General features: G+C 41.7%; 1 protein-coding gene across 2 annotated transcripts; it reads right to left on the bottom strand.

The window, feature by feature from the left end:
* Positions 1 to 257: 257 nt before the first annotated feature.
* On the bottom strand, positions 258 to 12,814 carry LOC308402574 (sodium/hydrogen exchanger 9B2-like). 2 transcript variants are annotated; one of them, XM_080891522.1, is made up of 13 exons: positions 12,698 to 12,814; positions 8,465 to 8,573; positions 7,917 to 8,087; positions 6,830 to 6,972; positions 6,599 to 6,726; positions 6,325 to 6,406; positions 3,993 to 4,086; positions 3,805 to 3,911; positions 3,572 to 3,721; positions 3,328 to 3,436; positions 3,001 to 3,137; positions 1,872 to 2,046; positions 258 to 1,784 (listed from the first exon to the last, which is right to left on the bottom strand). In XM_080891522.1, the coding sequence occupies exons 1-13, from the start codon at positions 12,737 to 12,739 to the stop codon at positions 1,744 to 1,746; spliced, it is 1,488 nt and encodes a 495-aa protein (XP_080747648.1). In that variant the 5' UTR covers positions 12,740 to 12,814; the 3' UTR covers positions 258 to 1,743. The 2 variants fall into 2 exon arrangements, with proteins under 2 accessions (XP_080747648.1, XP_080747649.1); XM_080891523.1 differs by having other exon boundaries at positions 258 to 1,781.
* Between the last annotated feature and the right edge of the window lie 1,663 nt (positions 12,815 to 14,477).

Genomic DNA, 14,477 nt, shown 5'->3' with positions numbered 1-14,477 from the left:
TACCTTTTTATAACAAACCAAATCTGAAATCAGAAATGATTGCTTTGTTTTTTGTTATTGAATGTGGTGTAATTTTAAAGACCTGACTTCCAACATCAAGTCTATCTACATTACTCCACCACACCAAAATAACCAAAAAAAACCCAACACATCAGACTAGCATGCTAGCTAAACTCTACCACTCCCCATATGATGAATGACCTCAGCTGTACTTCATTTATTCAACAGACAAACAGAAAAACAGAAAAAACTGAAGTAAAAAAAATTAAATCTGATGTGGCAAATATATGTTAGCTTATATTGACACTAGCTAACCAGGAATTGGTTTATAAAACACATACTGTCACTGCTAATGAGCTGATAACATTATAGTGTAATGTAAAATTAATAATTGGATTAACAAAAACAAATGCTGCATAAAAATCAACACACCATAGTTTACAACACTACAAAGGACATGTTTGTGATGCCCTTGCAGAGCAAAACCACTGACGTAGTAACAATACCTGTAAAAACATTTCACTGCCACTTGGCCAGGAGTGGACGAGTGCTTGCAGACGAGTCCTCATCTTTCATACAAATATGGAGGTTTCCACCAGTATATCTAAGACCGGTGTAGCTCAGACATGTGACACTTAACAAACAGAGTTCATTTCAAAGGATTGTAAAATAGCTGAAATGTGTAAAATGTTATAACACAGAATATATCAGTACTTTTAACACATTTGCTTTATTAATAATAGCCTAATAAAAATATGAACATTTGCAAATTTACAGTTTCTAACCTGAGTATATGAGACAATAGGAGAAACCTACAGCCAGTATATATAAATGAACTGCAGCTAAACTCTGATTATCATTTATATTATGTGTGGACATACTAATATATTGTATATACAGTTTGTATATAAGGAGTTTTTTAAGCGGTCTTTTTCTTGAACGGCCCCGTTGCGGTATGTTAAATACCCCAATTCTTTCATCTTTGGCGATCGTGGCTCAAGAGTTCGCCTTGTAATTGGAAAGTTGCCGGTTCGAGCCCCGGCTTGGACAGTCTTGGTCGTTGTGTCCTTGGGCAAGACACTTCACCCGTTGCCTACTGGTGGTGGTCAGAGGGCCCGGTGGCGCCAGTGTCCGGCAGCCTCGCCTCTGTCAGTGCGCCCCAGGGTGGATGTGGCTACAATGTAGCTGCCATCACCAGTGTGTGAATGGGTGGATGACTGGTTGCGAAAAGCGCTTTGGGGTCCATAGGGACTAGAAAAGCGCTACAGAAATACAAGCCCTTTACCATTTACAGTTCTCATTATTCCATACAACACTTTGAGCCTTACCGATGTCCAGACGGGAGATGTGCACAGGAGGGTGTCTGGCAACATCTCGAAGTGTCCAACAGTTACAAAGACTCTTACAGCTTTTTCCCCCTCCCTTCAGGGCCATAAAGCCTAAACCCTCACATTCTTTCTATCTTACAGCGCCTAAGTGACGGCCTTGGCTTCCTGTTTTATCTCCTCCTGATGAGATGGGGCAGAAAAACTCTACAGTATGTTCTGTTCTCTTTGTAATCAGAAAAGGAAGGCCATGATTCTACACAAACAGCATTTCTTATAACTCAGCAGTATAATGCATCATAAAACAGTGTAATGATTTCACAACCTTTAATCAAAGGCATAATGTGGCCTATAGCCGTATAATGATTCAACAATTATTTGATTAGAAGTATAAGGTGGATAAGATGGTGTAATACTCTCACAGGTAAGATGGTGTAGCTTCACCTTCCGTCTCTTCTGCTGAGGTCGGGAAAAAAAGACATTCAGTGATTTAACAGTAAAATTATGAAGCCACTACACAGTGTGTAGATGTGTATGCCTGCTGACCTTTGACCTGCCGGGCCAGGAGACGTGGTCCTGCCAGTCCGATACCCAGTGCACCAACTGGAGCTGTGATCAAGATGGCTAACACCGCTAATGTTAGCACGTCCAAACCAAACTTAATTAAGGCCTCGTCCCCTTCCTCCCTCGCCATGTCCAATGCCTTGGAGCCAATGGCAGCCTAGCACATACAGACATAAATAACTGCTCAGGAGAAGTGCAGATTAACAATGAAGGAGTGTATCGTTAAGATCACAGAGGTGGTTTTAATGGAAACAACAGTACTTTTTTAGTTCTTAGTCATCTAGATCTAAAGGCCTTTGTCAAGGGTTGACAATTTGTTCAAACACAGTAAGAGAGAAATGAGACACTGGCAGACCGACTCAGAGTTTCAAAGACGTGCGCACGGGTGAGAGTCTCTGAGCAGACTAACACACCGAGCACCGTTTACTCGCTTTATTTATAAGGCAAAATGGGTTACATAATACTTCCTCTTTCAACTGAAGAGGGGAGAGCTCAGGCATTGTCTTAGCTATCTAACTTCTGCACACAAACTGAAAAACAACGACACAGCAGTATTCATGCTTATCTGACATCGCAGACACTGAAGTAAAGAATGCATGTATATGTCCTGTCTTTGTCAAACATCTCACACACTTAAGCAAGGAATACATTGTGTTCTTTTCAACAGTAAGCTTTACCGTGTGAAAATATATAAACACTTGATTATAAGGCATACTTGTTTCTACTTGATTATACTTTAATGATTTAACTAAAATAAAAATTCTCTTAACAGCCTTTAGATCATAACTAATGGTGAACTAGAACTTCTTTGCGTGGTTATTGTAGTAATTTAGGTTTTCGAAGTCAATAAAGAGAATTCAGGAGCCATGTAGGTAGCTAATCAACACCATTACAATCTAATGATTTCAGTGGTTACAAAGAAAAATCTATATGATATCTTAGTAGCTGTTTTGACCACCAGTGGCATTTTAGGAGTGTTTAGAGGCTTTATGCAGAAGTTTCCGGATAAGTCTGAGGTGCTTCTAGTTCTGGTTTAATAAAGTCGGGTACATTATTCTTGAAAAATGAATATCTTCTAGCAGTCTAATATCAGGATTACACACTCACAGACCTGCACAGTAGCTTTAGGCAGCCAGGCCACAGAAATGAAGAGCTTCTCTTTTAAGTTGAATCCTCCGTAATGAACCAACAGGAAGGTGACAAGTAGACGGATCACCAGACCAATAAGAATGCAGGCCATACCCAGACCTAAGGGCATAGACACAACAACAAAGAGGAAACCAGTATCTTAACTTTCCTCAAGCCGTGAAATTTTTTGCTCTGCAGGTTAAAGCTCTTTTATTACTGGGCCCACTGGGCTCCTAGTAACTGAGAACAAAATCTAGACACAAATGGAGCAAAGTCTAACTGAAATATGTCGTTAATATAATGTTCTTACCCACAGTACTTGGGCTGAGTGCTTTAATCGTGATCTCAGCTCCAATCAGACCAAAGAGAAGTGGCTGAAATACATCCCATGACCGACCAACTATTTCTGCTACTGGTGCCTGATTGCGAAGTTAGAGATACCTGGATTAACCACATTCCATGGTGCCAGCCATTAAAAGACATGTTGATTTAGGGTAAACATGACAAAATCCAAGGGGCAGGATGCAGGTTAAAGTGATCCTGATATATGATACCTTTTCAGTCTTCCAGCCCAGTGCAGCCAGGAAAGCCAGCACCAGTGTACAGAGACTTCCAGCTCCAGCAAAACCTATAACATTACAGGTGAAGACTGAAAATATGGACAGACCCAGCAACATGAGGGTCCTCCTCAATACCAGATCCTCCTGCGATCAGACAGAAGATATTAAAGACACATTTTATGAACAATTAAAAAAGGAAAAATCATATTAATAAAAAAATGTCAAACCTGGTCATTGCTGGGGAAGCAGTACAAGAACATGCCCAGGATCATACCAGCTACGATGCCTCCCACCACCTCCAGCAGACCCTTCAGTATGTTCATCCATGTAGAACCTGCAGGACAAACACAACGAGACCATGTAGACTAGAAAAAACACAAACCATAAAGCACAGAACAGAAAAACTTTCTTTGACCTGTAGAGAAGGCGATTCCCAGACAAGTAGAGAATCCTGTTATGGCGAGAATAACATCAAAGCTTCCAGCAGCCATCAGGAGGGTGGGGATTCCCTGAAGAACAACACAGAGTGACATTAGAGCTTTAAATGTTCTTGATCCTTTGGCAGCTCTTGGGTTGGTGAAGCTTAACTATTTAGTCAATCCTGAAGGAGCCTTGAGCTCTTTTGGGTGATTAGCAGTGTCGCTTTCATTTAAATAAACTTCAAGTATTTTAAGACTTTTAGAAGTAGCTGTAGCAGCTACTACTAAGTAGCTGAAAGTACTTGTGTATTACAAGCTTATGAATTAATTTGGAGGGATAACTGATAAGGTCTACAAATCCTTTAGAAGGCTATTGTTACTGAATCACTATCCTATTAAAAGCTTCAAGGGATGCTCCTGACACCCCTCCACCACCCATCACTTTCTCTCAAGACCAGGTTCAGATGCAAATGAGGAGACTCCACTCAAGCAAGTCTGCTGGACCAGACAAAGTGAGTCTCCGCATCCTCAAGACCTGTGCCCCCCAGCTTTGTGGAGTCTTCCATAAACTGTTCATGCTGAGTCTGAGTCTGCAGAGGGTCCCAGTACTGTGAAAGACATCATGCCTCGTCCCTGTACCAAAGACGCCACGTCCCAGTGGCCCCCAGGATTACAGGCCCATGGCACTGACCTCCCACATCATGAAGACCCTGGAAAGGCTCATCCTGGACCAGCTGCGACCCATAGTCAGACCACATCTGGATCCCCTTCAGTTTGCTTACCAGCCTTGTCTCAGAACTGAGGACGCCATCATCTACCTGCTTAATCGTGTCTACACCCATCTGGACCAGCCGGCGAGCACTGTGAGGGTCATGTTTTTTGACTTTTCCAGTGCTTTCAACACCATCAGGCCGACCCTCCTGGGTGATAAGTTAGCAGCGATGCAGGTGGATGCTTCTCTGGTGTCTTGGATTGTTGATTACCTGACAGGAAGACCACAATATGTACGTCTCCCACAGTGTGTGTCTGACAAGGTGATCAGCAACACAGGGGCACCACAGGGGACTGTCCTCTCCCCCTTCCTCTTCACCCTCTACACCACAGACTTCAGCCACTGCACAGAGACCTGCCATCTTCAGAAGTTTTCTGATGACTCTGCGGTGGTTGGATGCATCAGCAGGGATGATGAGACAGAGTACCGGGCTGTGGTCGACTCCTTTGTCACGTGGTGTGAGCAGAATCATCTACAGCTCAACGTGGCAAAGACCAAGGAACTGATCGTGGACTTCAGGAAGACCAGGAAACACTTGACCCCCGTTTCAATCCAGGGGGTCAGTGTTGACATTGTGGAGGACTATAAATACCTTGGAGTACACATTGACAATAAACTGGACTGGGCTAAAAACACCACAGCACTTTACAGGAAGGGCCAGAGTCGTCTCTATTTTTTGAGGCGACTGAGGTCCTTCAACATCTGCCAGAAAATGCTGAGGATTTTCTATGAGTCTGTTGTGGCCAGTGCGATCCTCTATGCTGTTGCATGCTGGGGGAGCAGGCTGAGGGTCGCAGATGCCAACAGACTTAATAAACTAATCCGTAAGGCCAGCAATGTTGTGGGGATGGAGCTGGACTCCCTCAAGGTGGTGTCGGAGAGGCGGATGCTGTCCAAGATAAAGACAATGTTAGATAACACCTCCCACCCACTCCATGACATGCTGGTCAGTCACAGGAGCTCGTTCAGTGAGAGACTGAGATTACCGAAAAGCACCACTGAACGACACAGGAAATCTTTCCTGCCTGTGGCCATCTCCCTGTACAACGCATCCACTTAACACACTGTTTGCTGCTACAGCTACACCCCTGTTGCACCTGTTGCACATGCTCTTCTTCTTATCCAGCTATTTATCAATAAGTGACTAATGAGTGACTAATACCTTATTGATAAGGGATCAATAAGGGATCAATAAAGTATTCTGATTCTGCTTAAGCTTGTAACTTTGTAGAAGGTATTAAGGGCCACAGTGGGTCTCCTAGAGGTCACTGTGGGTCCTTGTAAAGGGGCTAGGACACAATTAGGAAGCTTAGCAATCGCTCAGAATGTGTTGATGGAGCTAGAGCCATTACAGCAGTTCTAGAGTCCTCTAGAACTGCTGTAATGGCTGTTATTTTTAGGTTATACTTGCTCTGCATAAGCCTACACACATGTTTTCTCATTTCTATAGACTCATCTCAGGCTCATCTCTTTTTCCACCCATATGCTGCCCCTTCTAGCAGGATGAACCTTTCATCAGTCAAATGTAGTGATGATAGTAACGGGTGATAATTTACCTTCTCCACTCCATATTCTTCTCTCTGCAGAAGCAGCATTGAAGGAAAAACAACTGCTGGAGAAACGGCAGCCAGTACAAAACTGCACAAACACACACACCACAGATACAGTGAGTGTCACTTTACTTAGTTTGGATCAGCCATACAGAAAGAAATAGCTGCAATTAACATGCAGAAATCACCTGTTTAAAGTCTGTTTAAAGAGATTCCAACATGTCAACTAAAGTATTGACTAAGACCATTGTGTGTGTGTGTGTATGTGTGTGCAAATTACCCCAGTATGAAACCCCAAACCCATGGCAGACCCAGCAGGAAGTGAGAAACCACAGCACCAATGCAGGCTTCCACCATACAGGGTCCAACTGCAACACGTACGCACACTGCTTTCAGTCGACTTAAAGCCTGCATGCAAACAAGGATTTAAGAGACTGCATTTGATTTTCTGTGTGTAACTACCAGCATGTCAGGAATTGTATGCTGCTACAGTATTTGACTGTTCGTGCACCTCAGGGTTGAGGCCCAGACCAGCTCTGGTCAGGATGATGGACAAGGCGATGTTCCTCAGAGCTGCAGACCAGTGAGTGTCAATAAAGATGGCGTCTGTTATGTAAGGAACATTACGCAACAGCAGACCCGCCAGCAGCATACCTACACGCACACACACACAAGTTTGTACAGGCATGCTGTAGTTGTAAGGACCATAACTAACATAATGTGTGGTAGCACTTTGTGATATGGCCTGTGACTGAGGGTGTGATCCCCCTAAAATTAAATGGAATTTAATTGTATTTTATTTGAAATCGCAATGTACGTCTAAGTATCTACATATACTTACTGATAGATACTGTACATAGGATAAGAGGACAACAATTCAAGTTTTACTGACATGAAGAAATAATAAGCAGTGAAGATTTTCAGGTAATATAATGGAAAAAGTTTGTATGCATGAAGTACTGTTAGGGATGCAGGCTGTATTATAGAGTGGATTAACATTGCCTTTATACTTTCCTATTATGCATTATTTTGGTGTTTATCATGGATGTTCCAATATTCAAATGTCCATTTATGTCACATATGAGGACTGTTCTCCTTTTCCTTCTTATAAGAAAATAAAATAGCATTGTACACTGAATAGCAGAGGCCCATGTGAGAAAACGGAGCCAAGTCGAACTTGACTTTTTCTTTCACAACCACCAACCACAACTTTCAAATGGACTACAAAAGAACTTTAGTAAAACTACAAAAAAAGCAAAATATGTGGCAGCTTTTGTGTTTGTGTTTTTCAAACAAAAGCCGCTACATAACATTGCATACACCCCTGAAAGTAGAACATATTTATAATGCAAAACACTGACTGAAAGCAAGTGGTTGGATTGATGGAGAATGGATCATTCTCAAAGAGAGAAATCGCAGCACCCCCTAGTGTTCTAGCTGCACAATTGCAGCACATAACAGCGCTCGAGTATAAATGCTGGGAACTTGCATGTGCTACACTGTAAGCTCTATATTTAACACAGGAAGTATTTATTACGTTTTACATGACCTCTATTAATCTGGATGAGACTACAACACAATAAGTTACTGGGCTGTACCAAGTAGCGGAGGAAAGGGGGGCAGTGTGGGCAGCTGGATCATTCCCACCAGCTTCCCTCCCAGCACGGAGCAGATGAAGAGGATGATGATGCCGAACAGGTTCCCTCCAGGTAAACACTCTTTTCCCGTGATGGACCAGACGACTCCGAACAGCAGAGCAAACAAACAGACTGCAAGCAGACGGGAAATCTTTTAGACTCGTTAAGTTTCATAGTTTCTCTATTTCTCTGATAGTACACATATTCACAGTCAGTGTTGGGGAGTAACGGAATACATGTACCGCCGTTATTTAAAATACAAAATATGAGTAACTGTATTCCGTTAAAGTATACAGCATTGTCACTGGAAGTGGTTTGCATTGTTTATATATTTATATTATTTACTGTAGATACCGATTAAAAAGGCTTTATGTTGTGAAAAACTGAAATCTGGAAATTGGAATTGGTTTGCCTTATTTTGTTGATGTTTTTACAATGTACAATTTTTGGATACTCGACCCACTTCTGGTCCTTGGGCTGATAATTCTCACATTATGAGTGTTTGTTACCTTTAGTGATGAGCAGGTTGACGAGTCCCTGAGGTCGAGGACATCTGTCCTTCAGACTGATGCAGGACGCGCAGCATGAGGAGGGTGACTCAGATGATGGCATCGTCATCTGTCCACACACAGATTATTTTTTTCTGTTTTTGATTTTTATTTAATACATATGATCAAGTTAGATAATTGGACCTTAATCACCTGATCACACTTGCCTAGATACTGCCTGGTAATGCCATGGCAACCACTAAATGCTAGGGAAAAAATATCTCAACAGATTACTGCAGTTTGCATAGAAGACTCCACCTTGTCTGAAATATTGCCGATTATCGGACATTTGTCTTTCAAGTAAAAGTTGTGCCTTTTTATTGCAACTTCCAACTGACAAAGAGCACAAGTTGCAACAAATTTCAGCTAGAGATTGCTAGCAACTACTTCCTTTTGCAACCAGTTTCATAGTTACTACCTCCTGCTACCACCCACCAACCGGATGGGAAAATACATTTTTTTTTAGCAATTGATCATTTCCAGAACATTGCCAACCAGTCTTTATGTCTTAAGCTGGGCATACACTGTGCAAGTTTTCTTTTTCTTCAGTCGCGTTATTCAGCTTCTGCTCTGCTTTTGCACAATTGACTCGCAGGGTTTAGAAGTTCATAGGTCACGATGCAGGGTCTCACACTATACGGCCCGATGCTCAGATACGACCTGAGTGCTCACACTGTGCATCCATAACATGAAGCTTATAACACAAAATCTGTCGCTTGCTCTCCCTCTCTGTCTTTCACTCACACAGACACACACACCCAATGGTCCTAGCCTGTTAGGCGCCCTGGGCGAACACCCCCTCTGCCCCCCCCCTCCACACACACACACACACACACACGCACACACCTCATACATATGAAGAGAGAGAGAGTATGCATAGTATGCAAACGGCTACTAAACAGACATCATACTTCGTCATGCAATGAGAACAGGACAAATCAACAATTAAAATTGACTAATTAATATTATATTATTGTATATATTGTTAGGAGTTTAGTCTGTTACTGTTGCTATTTTTACCATTTCTTCTTGGAGTAACTGTAACCCACATAATTTCCTTAGGGATTAATAAAGTATTCTGATTGTTTCAGGATGACCTGCCATTATCCAATCGCACATCTGCTTACCTGTATCTTTTGCTCGTTTCTCCTTGTAGGAGCCATAATTACAGTTTTTTCTGAATGCTTAAACCCTAACTGTGATTCCTGTAGCACAGTTTCTAAAACTATTCAGACTTATAGCAAAACCACTCACTGAGTTTGCAAAACTAAAAGCACAAAAACTGCTTTGCACTCAGTTTGCAATTTTGTAACACACACTTTGCAAAACTGTAGGCACAATTCACTGCACAACACTCAATTACCAAATTTCCAACACACTCCTAGCAAAAGTATACACATGTATGGCTATCATTAACACTAATTTGCCAACTGTCTGACACACTTTCACATGTGAAAACTTTTTTAGATAATTAGTTCACTTTGCAATCAGCCTAAGCACTATAATACAGGTAAGCTGTGTGTGCGGAGTACAATGGAGGGAGCAGAAAGAGTGAGAAGTAGAGGAGGCCGAGGAGGACGTGGAGGTGAAGAAGTAGGATGAAGAGGACGACAAGGACGAGGAGGAGCAAGAGGAAGACGAGGAGGGGGGAGAGGAAGATGAGGAGGGGGGAGAGGAAGGGTAGGAAGAGTAAGAAATAGAATCACTGATGACATCAGAGCTACAATAGTGGACCATGTAATCAACCGTGGAATGACCCTGAGGGTAGCTGGCCAACGGGTCCAGCCTAACTCGAGCCGCTACACTGTAGCAAGTACCATAAGGACATTTTGAAATGAGAATCGGTGAGTACAGTCACTTTGCACAAAGATTTGTAGCACTGCCATATGCCAATGAGAAACACACCAATACCATTGATGTAAAAATACTGAAGTTGTTACTTTACAGAATTGCTAGATGACCAGATGCTGGGGGCAGAGGAAGCATGTTCACTGCAGACCAAGTAACCCATATAGTCATTATGGCGATTGCAAATAATCCTATGCTTGGAAATAAACACTTGTGTTTGTTTTGATGTGTTTGAATAAACACCAGTTTGGATCCCTCTATGCTTATGGATCTATGACAGAAGTATGAGCTCAAACTGACATAGCCTACCTTGTGCACAGAGAAAGCAAAAGCCAGATGTGTTTTGTATTCATACCATCAGTGTGCAGTTGGCGCATTGTGTGCTTAGTAGATGATGGCTTGTGTGTACTGTTTGATACGGAAACACCATTTTTACGAAGGTGTGAAGAGTTACAGTTTTTTCTGATTGCTTAAGCACATTTTTTGTAACTATTGGCTAATTTTGCAAAACTCTTCACACAAATAAGAAAACCTGTCACCCAATCATCAAAACATTGTAGTTCTCTTGCAAAAGCGAACACAGCTAGATTAACTCTTCACACCTTCGTAAAAATGGTGTTTCCGTATCAAACAGTACACACAAGCCATCATCTACTAAGCACACAATGCGCCAACTGCACACTGATGGTATGAATACAAAACACATCTGGCTTTTGCTTTCTCTGTGCACAAGGTAGGCTATGTCAGTTTGAGCTCATACTTCTGTCATAGATCCATAAGCATAGAGGGATCCAAACTTCAAGTACTGGTGTTTATTCAAACACATCAAAACAAACACAAGTGTTTATTTCCAAGTATAGGATTATTTGCAATCGCCATAATGACTATATGGGTTACGTGGTCTGCAGTGAACATGCTTCCTCTCCCCCTCCTCGTCTTCCTCTTGCTCCTCCTTGTCCTTGTCGTCCTCTTCATCCTACTTCTTCACCTCCACGTCCTCTTCCTCGGCCTCCTCTACTTCTCACTCTTTCTGCTCCCTCCATTGTACTCCGCACACACAGCTTACCTGTATTATAGTGCTTAGGCTGATTGCAAAGTGAACTAATTATCTAAGAAAGTTTCCACATGTGAAAGTGTGCCAGACAGTTGGCAAATTAGTGTTAATGATAGCCATACATGTGTATACTTTTGCTAGGAGTGTGTTGGAAATTTGGAAATTGAGTGTTGTGCAGTGAATTGTGCCTACAGTTTTGCAAAGTGTGTGTTACAAAATTGCAAACTGAGTGCAAAGCAGTTTTTGTGCTTTTAGTTTTGCAAACTCAGTGAGTGGTTTTGGTATAAGTCTGAATAGTTTTAGAGATTGTGCTACAGGAATCACAGTTAGGGTTTAAGCATTCAGAAAAAACTGTAATCTAGCTGTGTTTGCTTTTGCAAGAGAACTACAATGTTTTGATTATTGGGTGACAGGTTTTCTTATTTGTGTGAAGAGTTTTGCAAAATTAGCCAATAGTTACAAAAAATGTGCTTAAGCAATCAGAAAAAACTGTAGATGTATTGAATTTTAAGGATCACTGGGTTTTCATTTGTTTGGTTGCTATGGTGATGTGTAACGGGAGTCACGCGGGTGCTAGCGGTGACATTAAGAGGGCGTTGTCAGTTAGTCTTTCACTGGTTTGATTTTGACAGAGGGCTGGGTAGCCGTAGTTTTTGTTGACCGCAGCACAACGAGTTTCCCCTTAATTGTTGCATTAGAGCCTGTGATGTTTTATTGCTCTGTAAACTTTTCAAGCACTTTAATAAACAAGCAATTCCACCTCTCGCATTATGGCGTAAAGTTGACAGCGCGTCAGGCAAATAGGCAAGCTCAGTCCCCGGCCTCTAGCGACTGAGGAAGTCGCTACACTCCTCCTCTTCTTTTCTCTGTTTTTAAACTTTAAAAACGGGTTGTGTGTGAGACTTTAAATCAACAAAATATAAAATATACATTTTAAATTGTTATTGATCCCTTTACCCCGAGTCCTAAAGTGTATATTTATTGTTTGTTTACTTGCACTGCTGTAACTGGAGCCTCGTCGTCTCGTCTCACTATATACTGGACTGTATGTAGCGGAGATGACAATAAAGTTTACTTTGACTTCAGCAGCGAGCAGGCGCACCGAGGGCTCTCGCGCTCACTTTTCACGTATAGAATTTCAAAAAAACATCGGTGCAAATTATAAGTGCTCATCTGTCCACATGCATTTGGCCTAAACCTTTATAATCACAGAGTCTGGAGCAAGAACAACCCCAACACATGCATATGTTTTCTATAAATAGCCTTTCAGGGGTGACTCATCAAGCCCTCACCGTGGTCGTGCCGTCCAGCTCCTCCGTCTTCCTCCGGGGCATTTCTCTGTCCTCTTGACCAGCCTGAACTTTACCTTTACCAGGAACAGGTGCATGCGCGCGCGCATGTGTAAGAGAGAGCGCTAACTGGGTTAGAGACATGGACTGTGAGTAAGGTGGTGTCCTTTATCCTCTTCTTGCCAAACCTCTTAAAGTGGGTGCATTTCATGGTCAAGAATTATTAAGACCCTAAAATGTACTCCATATAATTGCTGTTAACATTTAAAAAATGCTAAAAATAAAATAAAATAAAAAAAGCTAAAAAAAACAACAACAACAACTTCTTAAAAGGTATAAACATAACATGATAATGTGATTTACAGATTTTTCATGCTCAGAGATCTCTTTAGAGATGTAATTAAATAAAAATAAAAGTAAGAGGTAAGACACAGATTTTCCAGCACGATGGAGCACCGTGCCATAAGGCAAAAGTGATAACTAAGTAGCTCGGGGAACAAAACGTTGAAATTTTGGGTCCATGGCCTGGAAACTCCCAGATGTTAATCCCATTGAGAACTTGCGGTCAATCCTCAAGAGGCGGGTGGACAAACAAAAACCCATAAATTCTGACAAACTCCAAGAAGTGATTGTGGCAGAATGGGTTGCTATCAGTCAGGATTTGGCCCAGAAGTGATTGAGAGCATGCCCAGTCGAATTGTAGAGGTCCTGAAAAAGAAGGGCCAACACGGCAAATACTGACTCTTGGCATACATGTCATGTAATTGTCGATAAAAGCCTTTGAAACGTATGAAGTGCTTGTAATTATGTTTCAGTGAATCACAGAAACAACTGAAACGACGACAGACTATTTCGATTCAGAAAAGTTTAATTATTTAGCCTTGTTGTGCAAACAAGCCTGCATAACTTAATACATATAGAATTTGAAAAGTAACAAATGTTATCTAAAAAGTTACACTAGATACATGTTCTGATGAGTTTTGGCAAACATCAAAGCAAATATCAATAGTGTCGATACCAAGTCGGCATCGGTATCGGATCGATACTAGCCTGGTGAGATCGATCCTTTACTTTGAGTTCTGCTTGTTTACAACGCTGTGCAAAGACGAAACAGCCAGGTCGCTGTGTCAGCGGAGAGCAGGCACACTTTGCTCCCTCTCCCCCAACGTTATGTTTTGGTGTTGCGCTGTCACGTCACGTGACTTGCTAATTTTGGGGGTTGTTAAGTTGTTTACATATTAATTATATTTTCACCAATTGTTTTTGTTGTTGAGAATTTTAATTGTAATTTTTGTATTATAGTTCATCAACAGCATTTGTTTTAATTTGTTTACTGGTTTGCGTGCACTTAAGATAAAAAACAAAACAAAGATCACCACCACAGCAGACCCGATGGCTTTTTCATGGTTCACAGCACCGTTTATTCTTACAATAATCACACAGTCGCTGTAACAGTACATACACATCACCACCAAAAACAACAACACGAGCAGAAGGTGACGAGCAGAAGCAGGAAACACAAATGTCTGAAACCCATTAGTTGTAGCTGTGTGATAATGGTTTGGTACCAATATTACATGAGACCCCCCACGAATATATAACAGAAATATTAAAAAATTGTGGCCGTATGCTCGTCCTCCTCTATCCTATCCCTTTTATTGGTTGAATATGTGGTGTAATGGCTTATTTGATGCCCTGTTTGCGGAGTGACTGATTTGCTGGAGTAGAGATTTCAGTGGTTCTTGTTTTTGCTACGTTTGCTTGTTTGTTTTTTATTGCAGTG

The sequence above is a fragment of the Rhamphochromis sp. 'chilingali' genome, assembly GCF_963969265.1.
Source record: "Rhamphochromis sp. 'chilingali' genome assembly, chromosome: 1".
Taxonomy (NCBI): Eukaryota; Metazoa; Chordata; class Actinopteri; order Cichliformes; family Cichlidae; genus Rhamphochromis; species Rhamphochromis sp. 'chilingali'.
The sequence above is the reverse complement of the archived record's forward strand: the minus strand, read 5'-3'. Positions and strand labels throughout refer to the sequence as shown.

What these genes read in the sequence shown, in the direction of transcription:
- LOC308402574 (XM_080891522.1), bottom strand. Translation starts at nt 12,739, where the DNA reads ATGCCCCGGAGGAAGACGGAGGAGCTGGACGGCACGACCACG. An exon ending in AAGAATATGGAGTGGAGAAG is followed by an intron (nt 4,087 to 6,324) that starts GTAAATTATCAC and finishes GTTGTTCTTCAG; the next exon opens with GGAATCCCCACCCTCCTGAT. An exon ending in GCTTCCCCAGCAATGACCAG is followed by an intron (nt 3,722 to 3,804) that starts GTTTGACATTTT and finishes GTCTGATCGCAG; the next exon opens with GAGGATCTGGTATTGAGGAG.